This window comes from Amblyomma mixtum, chromosome 3, assembly GCF_055824585.1.
Source record: "Amblyomma mixtum isolate Tamu chromosome 3, ASM5582458v1, whole genome shotgun sequence".
Classification (NCBI taxonomy): domain Eukaryota; kingdom Metazoa; phylum Arthropoda; class Arachnida; order Ixodida; family Ixodidae; genus Amblyomma; species Amblyomma mixtum.
In genome coordinates, this window is record NC_143014.1 from 62,717,937 (window position 1) to 62,736,776 (window position 18,840).

Consider the following 18,840-nt stretch of genomic DNA (forward strand, 5'->3'; position numbering starts at 1 on the left):
TTGGCCCCGCCCAGTGTAGAGCCCCTGCTTTCGACCTTACTGAAAGCATGGACCGACGCATCAGCGAGAAGAAGGAATGGTGTGCAGAAGTGGACCGTGACGAGTCCATAGATCCTGGTCCCGACTTCGTGGAGAACATGGACCGTCATTTAAGCGAGAGCAGGCGGTGGCGTACACAGCTAGGCCGTGACCAGTGTAAAGACCCTACTTACGACTTTACAGAAACAATGGACCATCGCACAAGAGAAAACAGGGGACGGCGTGCAGCAGTGGCCCGTGACGAAAGCAGAGCTCCTCTAGCGGACTATGCAGAAGGGATGGATCATCACATGAGCGACAGAAGGGGGCGGCCAACAGAAGTATTCCGGAACGAGTGCAGAGCTCCGGGACATCACTTTGAGGTCATGGACCGTCGTGTCAGTGAGAACAGGCGGCGGCGTACAGAGTTTGTCGACAACCAGTGTAAAGCCCCTGCGTTTAACTTTCCGACAACGATGGACCGTCACTTTGGCGGGAACCGAGGGCGACGAACAGAAATCGAGCACGACGAGTGCACTGCACCAGTATCTGACATCGTAGAAACAGTGGGACGTCTAATGGTCGAGAAAAGGGGGCGGCGTGCGGAAGTGCTCGGTGACGAGCGCAGCTCTCCTAGACCAGACATCATGGATACAACGGATCGCCGTGTCATCGAGAACAAACAGCGGCTTATAGAAGCAGTCAGCGACCAGTATAGATCCCCTGTATCCTACTTTGAGGAAGTTATGGATCTTCACATCAGCCAGAACACCGGACGGCGCACAGAAGAGGGGCGCGACCAGTGCAGCGCTCCCGTAGCTGACAATGTTGAAACAATGGGCCATCGTATGGGCGAGGAAAGACAGCGGCGTTCAGAAGGGTGCCTTGACGAATGCAGAGTTCCTGGACCCTATTTTGCGAGGGCGATGGACCGTTGTATCAGCAGGAACACGGGTCAGCGTAGAGAGGTAGGCAGCGACCAATGCAGAGCACCCGCATACCGCTTTGCAGGAACGATGGACCGCAATATCAGCGCGAACATGGCGCGAGGTACAGAAGTTGGACAACACACACGACAGCGCTCACATACGGTGAACGCGTTTTACCCAGGACAGAAGAAAATCGCGTGGGACGATGCTTGTCCCAGACGTCAATCTTTCCCGCGAAACGAGGCACATGAGGCGGAGAGAGTGTTCACGAAAGGCTCGTGGCCTCTCGTGGGAGAACGCGATATGGGGAATATTCGTCCACAGCGAAAGAAATGGATTGCCAGCGCTCACGAAGGCAGTGGTGACCAAGGACCTACCTCAGCTGACCCTGGACATGTGCCGTCTGCAGCATCTGGGCTGCGAAACGCTTCGCGCCTAAACGCTACCCAGTTGGAAGACGCCGCTCGCGAGCAAAAAAAGACTGAGTTTCGCGCATGCCACACTTCGCTAAACTGCCTGGCTGCGAGTGAGCAAAACGACCCGTTCTACTGGAGTCCTCTGAGCAATATTTTGCCGCCGCTGACTACAAAGACAGCCGACGAGCGGTGAGTAAAATTTATTTCCAGGCCGTCCATTTGTGCGCCGTTTTAAGTTAACACACCATCGAAGTTTTGCCCGGTTTGGTGCGAAATATATGTAAGAAAGATGCAGAATGGCGAGCTAGGCTGCAAAGAGGTAAGGCATTTCTGCTTTGCGGACGCTGAGACAACCGTCCTGGTCGACAGCTTGACCCCCCTTCCCCCTTGGTCGGCATTGTGCTTTGCCCTGTGCGCCGTCTATCCGATGAGGGAAGCTCCACTTAGCGCTGTTTGAGTCGCGTCACCCCCCATAACACGTGCATACGCTGAAAATCACGATATCGATATCGCGTTAAACGATGCGTTCTGTATATGCATGTTACGCAGTTGCTCGGCCCTCGTTTCCCGGCTTGATCCCCCATCCAGCTGCGATGTGTCCCTCTGTGGCTTTCTAAAGGCGAGCGCACCAAGAGGTGTCGAGAACTCAAATAATATAATAGGCAGCTCGATTACAGCTGTCATGGTCCCTCAGAGTTGGATGACAGCAATAAACTGTTGTAGTAACACGCGGTATCCAAACGCGACGCAAAGCAAAAATGGGGTGCTTGTCGAACATCAAGCTCTCACAACGTAGTTTAGCAGCAAAGCTTATAACAATGCCTGCAAGTGTGTGTGTGTCGAAAACGGACGCACTGAGGGAAACAGCAGGTGGTGGCAATGAATTTAGGTGACAGTTTGTTTACTTTTTCTTCCCTTTTTTCTTGTGCCCAGGAACAAAATCCTGAGTTCCTTTTTCGCCGACCCGTTTTACGGCGACCTAATGACCCCAGTTCAGCTCACCTTCAACGGGCCTTGTCACAACCTGAAGTTCATCGGTGGCATATCGCCTACCCAGCCAACCGGTTACGCTGATGGTAAGCCGCCCTTGAATCAGAACACGCGGGCATAGAGTTGGCAAAAGTTTGCGTCGATATACACACGTGAGCTATTAAAGCAGCTCCGTTCGCTTGGCAGTCATGATTATGCGATAATTACGTTCGTTCCCACTGCAGTGCTGGCACAGTGAAACGCAGTGTTACAAACAACATCGAAATTGCTTTAAGCGTCTTTGAGAGTAAGCATGCAATAGAAAGCTTAATTAATGAGCTACTACACGAGATTAACGAAACGAAGACTTTCATTATCGGTGTGCAGTCAGTGGTGTGCGTTAAATATATATAACCTTGACTCCCTAGATGTATTACTCGTTTCCATTTTTCTCTCCGTTCCTTGCTTATATATACGCCCTGCATATTCGAAGTAGTAGCAATGCAGTAGTGGTACTAGTTATTACAAATAAAAAAAAAGGAAAAGTTGTTGCCGGCCGCGGTAACTGCTATCTAATATCTTAATTAAGCACTCGAGCTACGGCCCGTGGAAATGAAGAAACGGGATTGCATCATCATCAGCCTGACTACCCCCACTGCAGGGCAAATGCCTCTCCCATGTCTCTCCAATTAACACTGTCTTTTTTTGGCACCGCCGCGGTGGTTGAGTGGCGGCTGCTGGCCCGAAGGACGCGGGTTCGATCCCAGCCGCGGCGGCTGAATTTCGATGAAGGCGAAATTCCTGAGGTTCGTGTACTGTGTGATCTCAGCGCACATTAAATAGCCCCGGGTGGCCGAAATTTTCGGAGCCCTTCACTACGGCGTCCCTCGTAGCCTGAGTCGCTTTGGGACGTTAAACCCTAATAAAACCAAACCTAACCCTGTCCTTTGCCAGTTGCTGGCACCTTATCCCCGTAAGCTTCCTAATCTCATCCGCTCACCTAACTTTCCGCCACCCCCTTCTCTTGGAATCCATTCTGTTACATTTAAGGACCAGCGGTTATCTTGCCTTCGCATTGCATGCCCTGCCCAAGCCCATTTCTTCCTCCTGATTTCGACTAGGATGTCATTTACCCGCGTTTGTTCCCTCATCCACTCCGCCCGCTTTCGATCTCTTAACGTTGCACCTGTCGTTTTTCTTTCCATAGCTCGCTGCGTTGTTCTTAACTTAAGCTGAACCCTCCTTGTTAGTCTCATGCTTCTGCCCTATGAGTGAGTACCGGTAAGATAGAGCCGTTGTATACTCTTCTCTTGAGGGATATTGGTAAACTGCCATTCATGATCTAATCGAATCTGCCATATGCGCTCCACCCCATTCTTATTCTTCTAGTTATTTCCCTCCATGGAGGAAGGAAAATGTTTCCCTCCCATGATCCGGATCAGCCCACACTACCCACCCTAAATAGACATATTCCTCTTACTACTTGCAGCACCTCGCTGCCAATTGCGAGCTGCTGTTCCTTTGCTAGACTGTCGAACGTTACTTTGGTTTTCTGCATCCCAATATGTAGCCCCACCGTTCTGCTCTGCCTGTCTAACACGTTGATCATGCTTTGCAGCTCATGTCCTGAGTGACTTAGCAAGGCAATGTCATCAGCGAATCGTAGATTACTTAGGTATTCTCCATTAATTCTTTCCCCAACTGTCCCCATTTCAGGCCCCGGAATATCTCTTGTGAACAGGCCGTGAACAGCATTGGCGGGATCGTGTCTGGGTGCCTGACGCCTTTCGTTATTGGAATTTCATTGCTGACTTTATGGAGGATTATGCTAGCTGTACAATCGTTATAAATATCTTCCAATGTTTTCACATAACACTCTTCTACACCTCGACTCGGCAATGCCTGCATGACAGCTGAGGTTTCCACTGAGTCAAATGCTTTCTTGTAATCAATGAAGGCTATATATAGGGGGCCGATAGCGAGAAAGGGCAGGGGAAAGTTCACGCCCAAATTGGGCTTCATTTTGCACTCTCTAACTCTGCTCCACATTGTTTGGACGTATTATTCTTCGCCGTAGAAAAACACGCTGCCTAAATAACTGCTTAGAATGGTCCTCGCACATGCCTCCCACAATCACGGAGCGCGTTTTATCGCCTTCTTTCGCACGCTGCAATGAGGCCTTCAGGCAGAACATTTCAGTGTTAAGTGCTCGTAGAAAAGCGGGAGAGAAAAGGAAGCTTATTCCAGCGCACATGTGGTACGTGCAGGAGCCGCCGTGATGTGCTATGACCCGGGCGACAATAGCTGGAGGTCCATCGGGTTCATGCCCGAGCCGAGGTGCTACCACACGGCCGTCATCGTGGGCAACAACGACGTCTTGGTGGCAGGCGAGTACAGCGTAAAACGCCCGTTACAAAACCAACGTTAACGTCGGCTCTACGCGGCGCGCCGCCAAGTGTTACACACGGCTAAAAACGTCGTTAAAGGAATGGTTTTCAGCCATCTATTGATCCCCAAGCACGAGTGATACGCACACCTTCTTTAAGTCCTCTCCTCTGTACAAGTGATCCATATAGTACTCACCAAGCTCTCTGGAGTAGTCAAGTTTATTCGATCCTTGAATGCGAACAGAGTTATTTTTCTTTTAGCTTTACGTTTACCTTTACGCGACCCTTTCGAGCACCCGTGCTAGACTCGAAGAGATTCTAACGTGCACTTTAAGCACGCGTAACACAGAAGCTTCATACTCGCGAAACAAGATAAACCTCCATGTTTAAGCATGCGGTGGCGAGCTCAGAGCAAACCACACCCTATTTCCATGCAAACATCAAAAACCACGGAAGACATTTCGCGTAGTTTTACGTCCCTCACATTACCTTTAACAATACATCGATTTTAATAGAAAATGCAGTTGTATATGCTTCATGGGGTTTGGTGGTTCATAGAAGGAGGATAAATGAGTTGTGTCTTTGAAAACTTTCATAAACTGACATTTCTAAGCCTGACTTTGACGCTTGATAGCCTTGGCTGCTTATAAGCCGTAAAACCTAAAACCACATACACAAGTTACAAGAGCGGCCCGAGTGCCAGCATATGTGATGTTCGTCCCATGGATAGTCGTAGTATGCAGAGTCGGTCTTGTTCTCTAACCACAGATCATTTGATTTTATTATTATTATTACCCCCTGCGCAAAGAAATGCGCTTTGTTGTACCGCGCGTATCCACTTGGTACGGAGCAGCAAGTCTCGCCAGACGAATATTTTTCTGTGGACTCTCGGTCTAATTTGAAAAGTCGATTGCAAATGTTGTAATACAAACGTACTTAATTTCCTATTTTTTGTCGCAGTTTAGTTAAGATTACTCTATGCTTTTGTTTCGATGCCTTGGAAGCCTGATCTACGTTTATCACTCTTACTTCTTTCCCTTTCGTTGTTGGTTTTAAATATGTGCATGTATACTGCAATCACATCGTTTAGCTGACGATGCCGGGCCACGACACACAAGCCACCATTGGCTTAGATGGACCCGTTTTGCTATATGGATTTTCTTGGGTGCTTAATAAATATTATTTTTTTTACTACACACGTATATCGTCACTAACCGTCGGAGCAGCACGATGGACGCACACGACGGACCGTGATGCTAGAAACGAAACAGGCTTCCGGGATCTTTCTGCTTTTTGTTTCGTTGCGTCGTCCTTCGCATACGCAACAGTTTGGCGCGCATCGCAGGCAATGCGGCGGCTGCTTGCAATTGCGCGGCCTATGCTTCCGATGCTGTGACTCGTCATATATGCTGTGCGCATAGTTGAGTGTGACTGCGTCCTCTGTGCAGGCGGCCTTGACCCCCTGTGCGTGACGAGCAGTGGCCACATGCAGCCATCGAGCAAGGCCTTTCTATTCAGGAACAGAGGGAAGAGGTGGATCGTGCTAGCCTCATTGAATCAAGAACGCGCCTTCCACGCCGCCGTCGGCTTGCACGACCGCGTGATCGTCTTCGGCGGAGCCGATCGCACCGGCCGGTGAGCTCGCCACTGCAAATTCAGAGCGTGCGACAGCCTGCATTCGGCCGCGAGAGTAGCCTGTGGCGATTGCAAAGAAGAAGAGCCATGGAGCAGTTCTTCCAGCTGGCTTGCAATTTTTGAGCCAGCACGCGCTTGTCTTAAGCCTGGTCGCCATGGAGCGTTTTTTATTTTTTTACTTTTTTTGCACGTGGAACCGCGCCGCGTGTCAAACGGACGCCGCCGTACCGCCGAACTTGCACTGTCACGGGCGTTCATCGCGCCCGCTTCCTGCACACGTGATGGTGGCGGCACGTCCACTTGGTGCCGCGCGCAAAAAATGCTCCATGCCACCCAGGTTTCAGCCGTTTCATTCGCCGCTTCATTGAACGCACCATAAACAAACAAGACTGAACGGCACTCTGCAAAAAATCGCGACCCTTCCTGTCATCTGGAATCCTCGCTGCATTGTTGGCTTGAAAACAAACGCTGAGCGGTGAATCCGACGCTAGACGAAACGTTCTTTCAGGTACATATATGCATCGCTCAGATATCCAGATTATCAGCAATATTTCCTATTGTGGGCTGTTTTGCAAATAATGAAAGAGAAATAAAAATTCCGAGACATTTAAGCTACCTCTGAAAAGGTCCGTATCGAATTATTAATGGCGACCCTCTAATATTTGCACAGCAGCCAATCGCTTTACGGAACAAAAATAAAGCATGCGTCAACTTCGAGAAAAAAATTAAAATCCTTCGAGGCTGTGCTATTAATAAAGAAGGACATTTACATTGAAGAGCCCTCAATAATTCTTCTAGGTGGCAATGCTTCTCTCTGCGCCAGTCTCGTAGACTGTTCAGCGCACAAGTCATCGCTTGCTCCTTACAAGTGCGTTTTTCACGGCTCTAGAATTGTATTCCATTTACAGTAAATTATTTTCGATTATTCTACTTAGCGAGCACTACCGAGGGCAAAACGAATTTTTTTTTTTTAATATTTGATGGCCAGAACAAGACACTCTGTTTATGGTGTGAAACTTACGACAAACCGCCGCGGTGGCTAAGTGGTTATAGCCCTCCGTTACTGACCCGAAAGACGCCGGTTCGATTCCAGCCGCGGTAGTCGAATTTCGATGGAGGCGAAATTCTAGACGCCCGTGTGCTGTGCGATGTCAGTGCACGTTAAAGAACCCCATGTGGTCGAATTTTCCGGAGCCCTTCACTACGGCGTTCCTCATAGCCTGAGTTGCTTTGGGACGTTAAACCCCAACACACCAAACCAAACCAAAACTTACGACATTTGCATTGGAGTAAATTGTAGAAATGCAGACTACGAGAAAGCATTTGACTCCATGGAAACCTCAGCAGTCATGCTGGAATTAAGGAATCAGGATGTAGAAAGGCCTTATGTAAAAATACTTCAAGATTGTTATAATTGATGTATGAAACAATAGCGCAAAAAAAGACGAAAAGGCCGAGAAAGGCGCCGGACGAGAAATATGCCAAAGCTAAGACTATGAAAGTGGCATAGCGATCTGCGCGAAAAAAAATTTGAGGGATACGACTAATGTCTAAGCATTCCGAAATAAAAAATAAGAAGGCACGGTAAACTGATCATTAACGCGATCTGATCATTGCAAAACATTACGAGCTTTGAAGCGTTGGCAGCGAATAAGCGAATCCAGAGTCGTGGAGTGTAAACGGGAAAGCTCTCTGAAAGTACGCGGACGAATGTTTTGGCCTGGGAAGAGGAGTAAGCCGGAGTCTCCCTGATGTGCTGTGGTGCTGCTTGTGTGGGAGAGAGGGAGAGCTGTCGTGCGTGAGGCACGGTAGGCTGCTTACCTATCGACGTGGTCAGTTGAACACGACGGTCTTTCTGCAGGATGCTCAGCAGCGCAGAAGTTTACTCCCGCAATACGAACCAGTGGTCACTCGTCCACCCAATGCCGATGGCGCTCATAGGGATGGCTGCCGTCACCATCGACACGCGCGTCTACATCGTGGGCGGCATCACGTCTGGCCCCGACGGGGACGCCCTCCAGGACTCGGTCTACGTTTTCGAACCGAGCAGAGATTCGTGAGTGCCCACTGCACGCCATGGAGCGCAGCCTGACGGCGAATTTTCGCTTTTATATTTATTTTTCAATGTGTGTGTTTCGGGGGGGGGGGGGGGGGGGCGCGCATTTTACGCTGAATGCGTAAAATTCAGCGTAAAAAGCTCTCACATTGGCAGCAAAGGGCGCCTCACTCGGGTCTTTGAGCCCAAATTCAAAGGAAAGTTGGGGAGTGCACGACCGTTCCTTTCTTCTTTTTTTTATTTTGCCGCTATCGGAACCGCAGTAGAGAATCGGTGGCAGACAGGCGCTCTTCTGCGCTGAGTAAAGGCAAACATGCCGTGTTTTGCAGCTGGGCCGAGCTGCCAGCGATGCCGCAGAAGAGAGCCTTCTGCACGGCCCTGGCCCTACACCGTGACCTCTGGCTGGTAGGGGGCGTCGTGCAGCTGAAGCCCGAGGTCAGGTGCACCACGCGCATCGATGTGCTCCGGCTGGAGTCGTCCACCATTGAGCGCCGCTCTGACTTGCCATCACCCAGGCACTCTGTTCGCGTGGCGAGGACAGGTGAGTGGGCCAGTGGCAGCCGCCGACAAGCACATTCCGCCACCTGAGTTCCACAGATAACCCTGTCTTGTCGCATGACCCGAGCTGAAGCGCTCGAGCGGTTGCTTCGAAGCAACCGCCAGTGATTCACTAACTTGCTCTGTGCAGTAGTAATCACAACGCCCGCTTATAGCTCACCTGTGAGCACTGTATCCCGATCACACCCATCTCGACGAAAATGTGCAGCGAACGAAACGTAGACGGAGAGGAAACAATCATGACGGGCGCTTTTAGCTCGGTTTGGTGTGCTCTGTCGGTTCTATTTTTGATGCGATAGCATTAAAAACCGCTTTTTCGACGCGCTTTTCATAAACAGGTACAAAGCTGCAACCTGATGAATTTATATTACCAGATACCGAAATCTTAACTAAAAATGTTAACTGTTAACTAACATACCTAAATGTTGAGTAAAAATTACGCAATACAAAAAAAATTATACTTGCAGGCCACTCGCCGGTTACACTTAGCCGCATCAACCTCCTTTATTAGGTGGTGCACGCTTTACAGGATACAGCCCAAGCACAGAGCGTGCTGAAATGGAACTAGACAAGCCAGGGCATAAATAATTTTCATCGAGTACCTCCGCTAATTTGTGTTATTTGGAAAGAGGCGCACCAGCACGACGCCTTATGGAGGCGGCGTCATACTTAAAGAATTAAACTAGGCTTGATATCTGATAGTAGATATGGCACTTGCACTGTGAGCTATTGCACCGTGGGAAGTTGAAGGCGTTCTCTCACTAAGTCCGCGAGAGAAGCAACATTGTACTGCTAATTGCAATGCAATACTTGCTGTTACTAAATGCTGTTTGGCAGTCTTCCCGTGCCTATCGATTACCGAGTGGAACAGCTCCAAAGCAGCTGATGAACACCGCCTTCTGTGGCGTGTTTTCTCGCCGAACAGCAAACTACGCGCAACATCGTTACGGCTGTCGAAAGTAACACTGTCCCACTGGTAACAGCAATCGAAGCCCTCACATATACGTAGATACTCGGCATCAGGGCAGCCTGGTAGGTATACGCGACTTTTTTTTTTCTTCCTGTGTGTTCTTGTCGTTCTTATTCATCGTCGTGAGCCGCTTATATCAAAGGCTGCGAGCGTGAACGGAAACGCTGGCCACCACGCGCAGGATACGAAGTGTACCTGGTTGGGGGCCAAGACGAGAATAACCACCCAATCAGCGATGTGATCGTGTTCGACCGCGCCCGTCGCAGTTTCATGGAGTGTGCACCGCTGCCGAGGGGCTTGGCGGGCGCCGCCACCGCCTTGACGCCCGCGGATCGTTTGGACTGGTTACGCCTTCGTCGTATATGGGTGAGTACGGCAACGGAGCGCCACGACGGCGGCACGACTTGTTTCACGCTGCTTCCACTGCAACGGCCCATCGAAACAAGCGTTCCTGATTATCGGCGGTCACTCGCGCCTTCATCTTCGGACCTATAGTGGAACGTTGTTATCCCGTGTTGCATGCCCCCGACGACCGAGCTTCTTGCAGTTCCCATCAGCGGTTCAACTGACAACCGCCGACAGAGGACTGCGGTAGCCACGACTCATAACGGTATATTTAAAAAAAAAAGGTCAACAAAAGACGTGACGTACACATGTATTCAGAAAGTCTCAGAAAAGGTCAGTGCAACTGGAAAAAGAGGAAAACACTGTGAAGAAAAAAGCCTCGCATGTTGTCCGAGGATAAAATTGGAGCAGAGCTCTCGCAGGCTGTTCTGCTTCACCAGTGTTTTTCCTTGTAGTTTACCGAATAAATAATATCACATAATGAATGAAATGACCTGAAATAATCCGTGAGCCTGCGGAAGAATAAGCACACAATGGAGCACCTGGTCAGGTTAGGACAACTCAGCCACGTTACCTCGGCCACATCGATCACGTATGGAACCCGTAAATCTGGCTCATTTAGTTGGTTCCCAACAGCTACACTCATGGTAGTGCTTTTCTGTCTGCAAGGTGGGGTCATCCCACCCATGGATTGGCTTAGGCGGGCATTCGCAATGCGACCTCCTAATGTTTTCAGCAATGAACAATGTGTGGCCGAAAATCGCCTCACCGTTGTTGCTCGAGTATGCCCACGCACGGACTCTTCCGCCAAGGCCAGACTTGAAGGGAGCAACGCGCTCTTCCTCACAAGCGCGCGCGCAGCCACCTCCAATCACGGCCGCCGCTTTAGGCCACTTTGTCTACGGTTGTGCTGGGATGTCACGAAATCGTCTCAGATGGGCAAGCCGAAGGAAAAGCGAGGAGCGGTGCGTGTTGAAGTAAAGAACAGAAGCTAAGCTCAATGGCGGTAAGCGTTCGGTATGAGTTGCTCGGAATGGACCCTAACGACTCCAAGACGTTTCTCGTTAACAAGGACGAGACGTTTTGGAGGCTCTTAAATTCTCAAACAATTTAGACGACACACCTGATATTGTGAACTGCAAAAAAGTATTGCTATTGTGAAAGCTTTTGCCACGCTCTGCAGAGGGTGGGGAAGACGATCGGTATGCGTGAAATAGTGGGCCCTGGCGCTGTGTATGTTCAGCCTCATTGAACGCTGCCGTTCATTCCTCATCTTAGAGCTATCCAGTCCTGCCGCAAAAGTGGCAAGCACTATTTCCTAGCCTTCATAGTTTGCTTCGTTTTTTTAACATGAGCAGCTTCCGCAGCATCAGACTCTGCTTTCTGTCGCCATGTTTGCCTGCAACAAATCGGCCTTATTTTTCCTACTTGTCATTTTCACGTGCTTCGCAGCCGGGAAAAAAGGCGACGCCAGAGGTTCGTGAGAGGGCGGCGACCGCCATCCAAAGGGCGTACCGGAATTACCGCAGAGGGGAGAGGCTTCAGCCGCGCCCGAAAAATGCAAGTAACGTTTAGAACTGACAGTCGTCTCGCCACGCTACTGGTAGGAGCAGCCTTTTGCTAGCACACAATATCCTTGTGGCTTGTAAACAAAACGATTTTCTTTCGCAAGCGCCGGCGTGCGCATAACACCCACATGTACTGACCGCAGGTACGCCCTGCCAAGTCACTTCCCTCGATGCGACCTCTCCTGCGCGAAGACCAGCGCGTGCTGCCGATGTCGCTTGCGCCGGTCCATATTGAGGTGAGCACACGCACAAGGCAGAACGCCTGTACGTTCTCAAGCACCTTTTTTTTTTTTCATTTTTCAGACTGCCAATCGTTGATTCTGTCAGCATTTTTTAGCGCGCTAGCACTACAGTCAATTACAACTAAAGAAGGTAGCGGTGAATGCTCCTCAAAGAAGGCTCTCCAGCCAATGGCAGAGAGTGAGTTCGTTGTTCGGGCTAAGGGTGCAGAGGAGTTATGGGGTAAATTGAAAAGACGGTGTGGCGTCGCCAGGTCTGAGGACAAAAAGACCCCTGTCTCTTTCCTGCCTAGCATATGCTGCAGAACCAGATGTGGACGACGCCATTGGCTGGACGGGCCTCCTTTGAGGGGCATTCGCCGCTGCATTCTTGAGTTGTAACTGACTATGGATGTTACAACTCACTGAACCCTAAGTATGGCAGGCTGCCCACAACACTGTGGATAGGTTGCCTCACTAGATGCCTCGCTAGCGAAAAAGCCTTCCTGTCTGTGGTTTAAGCCTGAGGATGGCAGGCTGCCCACAACCCGGTGGACAGGTTGCCACGTTCCCACCATGGACAATAAGTGGAAAGGAAGAAAATGAGTTTCACGACAGCTGCGGTCAAGTGTCGCCTCGGCTGCTGCCAAGTGAAGAGGACGATACCGGTTGCGCCGCAGCTGCAAGCAAGTGTTGCGCCAGCTGCATCAATGCGGAAAGAGAAATCATGTCACACTAGTTGCTCTGCATGATAGCTACAGCTCAGTGGAAAGGACGAAATCTACGTCACGCTAAAAGGAAAGGAGAGCGTTTGCGTCACGAAAGTTCTGGTCACGTGTTCAGATTGCAGTAGACAGTGGAAAACCACATTATGCGTAGGATGTAGCTGGTGTAGTGTGCCAACGGAGGTGTGATTGTGCTAGCGCACCTTACTCCCATTTAGTTCAACTTAATAAGTCGTTCATCATTTTTTTTCTTCCTGTTGCGCCTTATACGCTCTAGATACACGACGCAAGGACACACAGAACGGTTTATTGCGTTTACAGCTCTCAATATGCCTGTTTTACGCGACAACAATTTTTTGTGTACAGTTCACAACCTCGATTTTGACTGACCAACGCAAAAGGCGTCGGTGTGCTTTATGATATGTCAGTGCACGTTAACGAATCCCAGGTGATCGAAATTAACAAGGAGCCCTCCACTACGGCGTCCCTCATAGCCCATGCGTCGACTCAGAACGTTAAACCCCACAATTCTCAATTCGTAATTAAATTCCCCCCTCCCCCCTCCCCTCCCCCCCGCCCCGAAAGATTTGCAAAATGAAAACCATGAAGGATCCCAATTTTCGACGAAAAATGTAAGAAAAACAGAGCTCAAACCACAGATCCGCCCGACCTTAAAACGGCAACTCAAAAGTAAAAAGCGCTCCTTATCTCAAAGGCTGTAGCAGCCGAGAGGCGCAGCCGTTTTTTCGAAGACGCTCTTCCCAATATAAGACACTGTTAATTAAAAGCAGGCGCCGCCGGCAACCTCAGGCATACGTTTGCACAGGGTTCGCCCCCTTCTGCCCACCGCACTGTGGCCCTGCTTACACCACGCCCGCCTGCTCTGAACGGGAAAGTCTTGACGCAAACACCGACTTCCCCTTTCCCACTGACACGCAGACCTGGCCTCCCCCTGCGCGCTCCACTGCGACGCTTGAAAGCTACTGCGATGCCGCCGGCGCTGAGGTCCCCGGAGCAGCGCAGGACCAGCGGCAGCTCGCACTCCCCGACAACGTGGACCCCAACCTGGGCATGGTGGGCCGCATGGATGGCTCCTTCCTCAAGACCAAGTGAGTAACATGCGAGGCTCAACAGCACCGCTCAAAAAAATGCTGCGCTGCAGATTTTCGTCCTGCCGAAGTGGAAAATTGACTTTCGGGCTTTTCTCTCAGCTTCGCTTGTCATCCTGTCTGATAGCCTGTATGTCTACTGAACACGAGCGATTGCACACGGGCCCCTGCCTCGATCATAGCCTGCACGAAATGAAAACGAGCGACGTAGCGACTTCAGGTTCGTTTGTTCAACAAAGTGAGCACATCGCATTTTCGTCACGCTTTTCATGAACACGTTCAAAGCTGCAACCTCACAATGAACGTTGACACAAAAAAACTACCAGGTCACCGCGGCCAGAAGGGCTCCGCCGCTCCAGTCTCCGTGTCGTGCTGGTCGCAAGCATATAGAGGGGGAGAAGGATACTCGCTCTTGCTGTTCAGCGCTGCTTGACAGTGGTATCTAAAAAAAGCTTATTTCCTTACAGGTGGTTGCTTCCTCGATTTCCGCCGCATGGGGCCGCTTGGCGCAAGGAAACGCTAGGCAGCTTGGATGCTCAGATTAACCATTTCGGGGGTCAACTGCGTCATTCCGTTCCACAGGCACAATTTTGCGACGCCGCAGTGTTATTCCGAGTGGCGACACTTTCGGCTGTCAGCCACGAGATTGTCCATTACAGCTGGCGTGCATATAAGTCTTGTCTTCAGGCAAACATTTCCCATCTTCTTGTCCATGAAATCTATGCAATTCTTAAGAGACAAAATGGCTTCCCACGACCGAACGGCGGTAGGCACCACTATAAACGGACGAGTTGGCATAGAAGCACCCTGGGAAACACACTCTGTACTGAGAAGGTAGTGACATTCCCCTTTTCCTCCTGGAGCCGCCTCCCGTTATTGCTTGCGAGCACTCCCAGTACGGATCAAAGCTTGTCGACGGATATCAAAAAACGCGAAGTTTTGCCGATGTTTTGTGCCTCGATTATGCCATAGTCAGGTTACCATTCCGCTCAGTCGGTAATGACTCATGTAATCCCTCATGCAACTGGTTACGACGCGGCCGTGTGCTGCCCATGCGCTGAGGAAAGCCGTGCATTGACTTTGTAACTGCAATTACGGCAACATCCCGCGTAGCTTTTAAGTTTAACCGCCGGTGTAAAGTAGAGTCATGTTTTTGCTTCGCTAACAGGTGTCGTGCGTGTACTGTGTGTTTTAGTGTGTTTCCTGCATATGCACTTGCAGGGAGCAGAGTTGCGCGAAGGTCCGCCATTATGTTCCAAGTTCTGCGGGAAAGCGGCCCCATTGTGTGGTAGGATTCATGATTTGGGCAAAGCCGGTGGTGTTCGGTACTTCGGTTGCTTTTTCTTAAGCCGATATTAGGTCGCGATGAATCAGAAGCAACACATTTTCTTGTGCTTCTTATATTCACAGCCAGTGGTTCAACAGTACAGCGTCCTTTCGAAACACAAGACTGAAAACTCGGTCGCCCCATAACTCGTCCGGAAACCTTCGGCGATTTTCGCGGCGTTTTGCTGCATCGTGGCATGAACAGGATCGCCATGAATTTAGTTAAGCTCAACACAGTACACGCTATGCTAAACAGATACTTTTAGCACGGCGTGTGCCGCCGCCGAGTATCGCTCACCGCCAGTGACAGCACCAGTAAGAGACCGCACGAGCAGATGGCACCAGGTGACTGCACATCTGCACCTGTAAAGTTGGCTGCGCCGCAACGATGTGGAACATTTGACACCAGCGCGAGCGGCGCGAGGAAAACAGTAGCGAAACTCTGCTCCCGTTTGAGAGTGACTGGAAAAAAAATTGTTTTTGCAAAGGCATATATGTATATTTCGACTCGGCGCAATTTGGCCCCAGGGCGGAAAAAGATGTATTCCTGATGCCTGCTGGGTGAACTGAATTTACTCGTTTCTAAAACGGCCCCTAGTTATTCAATTCCAATTATACACAAATTTAATTGGGCTTCGATGACAAAACTGTTATCAAGTGGAGTTTGACTGACAGCGTTCCCCCAAGCGGCTGGCTCGCGGTGTCAGCCTCAGTAACGCAGTGTTACAAATAGATGCGGAGGTTTACGAGCACAGTACAGTATAGTAATATCCACTTTTCAGGCTGGTGCCTTTCTCAACAAGAGGTTGTATTAGGTCGCGATGGATCAGAAGCAACACATTTTCTTGTGCTTTTTTATATTCACAGCCAGTGGTGCAACAGTACAGCGTCCTTTCGAATAAAAACACTACACTGAATCGGTCGCCCCATAACTCCTCCAGAAACCTTCGGCGACCACAGCTGGGACAAAATGACGGCAAATGCTATTTACTTCGTTTCAGAGTGGGGCCCCACAGGTTAAAGTGAGGCAGTTAAAAGTAAGCCTTTTAAAGCACTGCTACTCTGAAGCACAAGGGTTCATAACAAAGAAAAAAGCCTCAGCCACAGTTCTCGGAAGGAAAGTATTAGGGATCTACATCTTCAGCAACCGCAGCACAAAGATGCTGTAGGTGTACGTGCTCGACTATGCAAAAGCGGATCCGCATGAACTTGGTGATTCGAAGTTAGAAGCCAAGTTTTATTGTGCGTCAATGCATTAAGCCGTTGCACCAGTGAATTGGTCGTAAAAGTTTTTGGAGCATTTTTCAGCTCTATAACTGGATTGGAAAACTTATTATCAGCTTGAGTTACAAGTGGCTTTGTTTATTTTGCTAGGTGGCCATCAGTAGAGAATAGTGGCGACCTCTTGGGCTCTTGTCACGACCTGTATTCAGGTTTCCAGGTCGAAGCCGAGCAGCAAGGTTTCCCCCGGGACCGGATGCGCGAGCCTCTGAAGCAATATTGATGGCGTGTCTGTCGGACAGTCCCAGAAGATGTGGTCTACGGTGGCTTTGCCGCCGCAATTGCTGCATTCCAGCCTAAATCTATCCGAGTGCACATGGTTTAGGCCAGCGGTATCAGGGAGAGTTTCAGTTTGCAGTTGTCTCCACAGTACCTCTTCTTCGGTTAGGTTTTTAAGCTCTAATGATTTTTTTATAAGTCAAAGGACAGCAGTGCAAATATGCATCAATTATGAGTTTTCGTTGTGAAGGTAGTGGCACATATTTGTACCACTCCTTCTTCAAAAACCAGTTTTGAAATGACTCGAAATTAATATCGGTCAGTTGCTAGAGTCATTCCGTATTCAAATTTACCATTTGTATGCATGGCAAACCTCATAAACTGTCAGTCATGCTTCATAAAGGGTTAATTGGGAACGATGCTAACAAGGGTGACTACATTCACCTCTTCTCTGTGATGCAAGAAGTGCCACTGTCGGTAGACAAAACACGGATGGAGACTGGAACACTCGGTTTTATCAGGAGCAATATCCTTTTTCTCAATGGGCGACCTGACAAACTGTGATGACATAGCAAGAAAACATTTCTGTTGACTGCGATTTTGTCACATGAAACTGTAAGTAATCTCAGAAACAGTGTTGTCTTACTTTTAGAGTAGTTGTATCAAATCGACCCCGGTGCTACACACATGACAACGCTATCAAGAAGTCACAAGCAAAGGTTTAAGCTTCAGCAGTGCAACAAAAAGGCTGCAAAAGGCAGCTCAACTTGCGACTTCACTCAATACGCACTGCCTCATTTATCGATGTCAAGGAGATGGCCAACAGGACCCATTAGCTGATGACTAGTAACGTTTCGATCTTGGCTGCGGCGGCTAGGATTGAAAAGGTATACGCACAGCATTTGCGAACTTTGCTTTTTCTGCGCACCTTACAGTCCTTATGCCCCACACCTTTGTTCCCGAATAAGAACGTCCATAAAGCGAGCCGTCCGTAATAAATCACTAGTGGTCTAATCTGTGGAACCTTACTGCAGGAATGCTTGCGTGCTGTTCAGTGTTTTGATCTCATCCATACACACGGAAGGTTGCCAGTAAAGGAACCTTTATATGCTCTTTTCGTTACATCCCTTGTAAGGATCCACATGTCAGCAGCAATGGCGTAGGGTGCACGACGCACCTACTTAAAATCCTCGTTGTTCTCAGTGCAACCATTTGTTTTAATTTCATTTACATTCCAGTGATGCCACGCATTCCAGGTAAGGTCAGTCAGGTGGATGCGAGGAACGAGGATGCTAGCATTGGGACAAGCATAGTTAAGACATTTTTGCATGCTACGAGTCAACCACATACATAAGGTATCACATACGAAGAGAGCAAACACGGACACAAGCACGTGCGGGCACAGAAATGAGCACATGCGTGGGAGGCTACGAATGTGTGCTCGAACACAATAGAAAACGTATCACAAAGATAATCTGCGCGTTCGAAAAAGATAAAAAGCTGCAACATTTTCAAGGAGTCTCGCTTTGGTTATCTTGTGAGGATATTGTTCATTCATAGGTTGATAAAATTTCCTTTTCATGCGGTGTATTTTGCATCCATATTTCGTTTCCTCCTTTTCGCTGCGCACAAAATTAGCGTCAGTTTTTAGAAACCCTGTTGTTGATAGCGTCGCTCTAATTGCAAGCTGTTACATGAGCAATTAAGTGCCCTTTGCATAAGCTTCTAACACCAGTAGGCCAGATGACAGAAGATGACAGACAGGGGCAACTAGGGGTATCTATTGCTGCAGCAATCTCTTCGGCGGACATGGTTGTTCTGTCTGCACGCAGCGGTGATGGTGGTCCAGTGGGAGCCAGTAGCCAGGCTCCTGCACTTTCCTCCTCTTTGTACCTTCGATTTCGGCAGCAGCAGCGCCGTCTGCTTGCGTCAGCGCAAACGACTTTAGCGTCCACTACTTATACTGGCACCTAAAAGGCGTGGGTTCGGTTAATCCCACTCAAACGAACGGATGGACGAAGATCCAGAAAGGTGAAAATATAGTTGTTAAATGTATTCCTGCAATAAAAAACACTTCACAAATAAGGTCCCCATATACGTGTGGTTTGCAA

General features: G+C 49.4%; 1 protein-coding gene across 1 annotated transcript in view; it reads left to right on the forward strand.

Moving 5' to 3' along the window:
• The first annotated feature begins 700 nt into the window (after positions 1-700).
• LOC149350401 (uncharacterized) overlaps positions 701-18,840 on the forward strand; it is a 42,475-nt gene continuing 24,335 nt past the window's right edge. Inside the window, exons 1-9 of the mRNA XM_089575529.1 lie at positions 701-1,552; positions 2,297-2,439; positions 4,600-4,719; positions 6,168-6,354; positions 8,216-8,410; positions 8,740-8,951; positions 10,120-10,304; positions 11,736-11,843; positions 13,734-13,903. Of these exons, the coding sequence (XP_089431655.1) occupies positions 765-1,552; positions 2,297-2,439; positions 4,600-4,719; positions 6,168-6,354; positions 8,216-8,410; positions 8,740-8,951; positions 10,120-10,304; positions 11,736-11,843; positions 13,734-13,903 (2,108 nt within the window). The 5' untranslated portion in view covers positions 701-764. The remainder of the gene's footprint in view (positions 1,553-2,296; positions 2,440-4,599; positions 4,720-6,167; positions 6,355-8,215; positions 8,411-8,739; positions 8,952-10,119; positions 10,305-11,735; positions 11,844-13,733; positions 13,904-18,840) is intronic.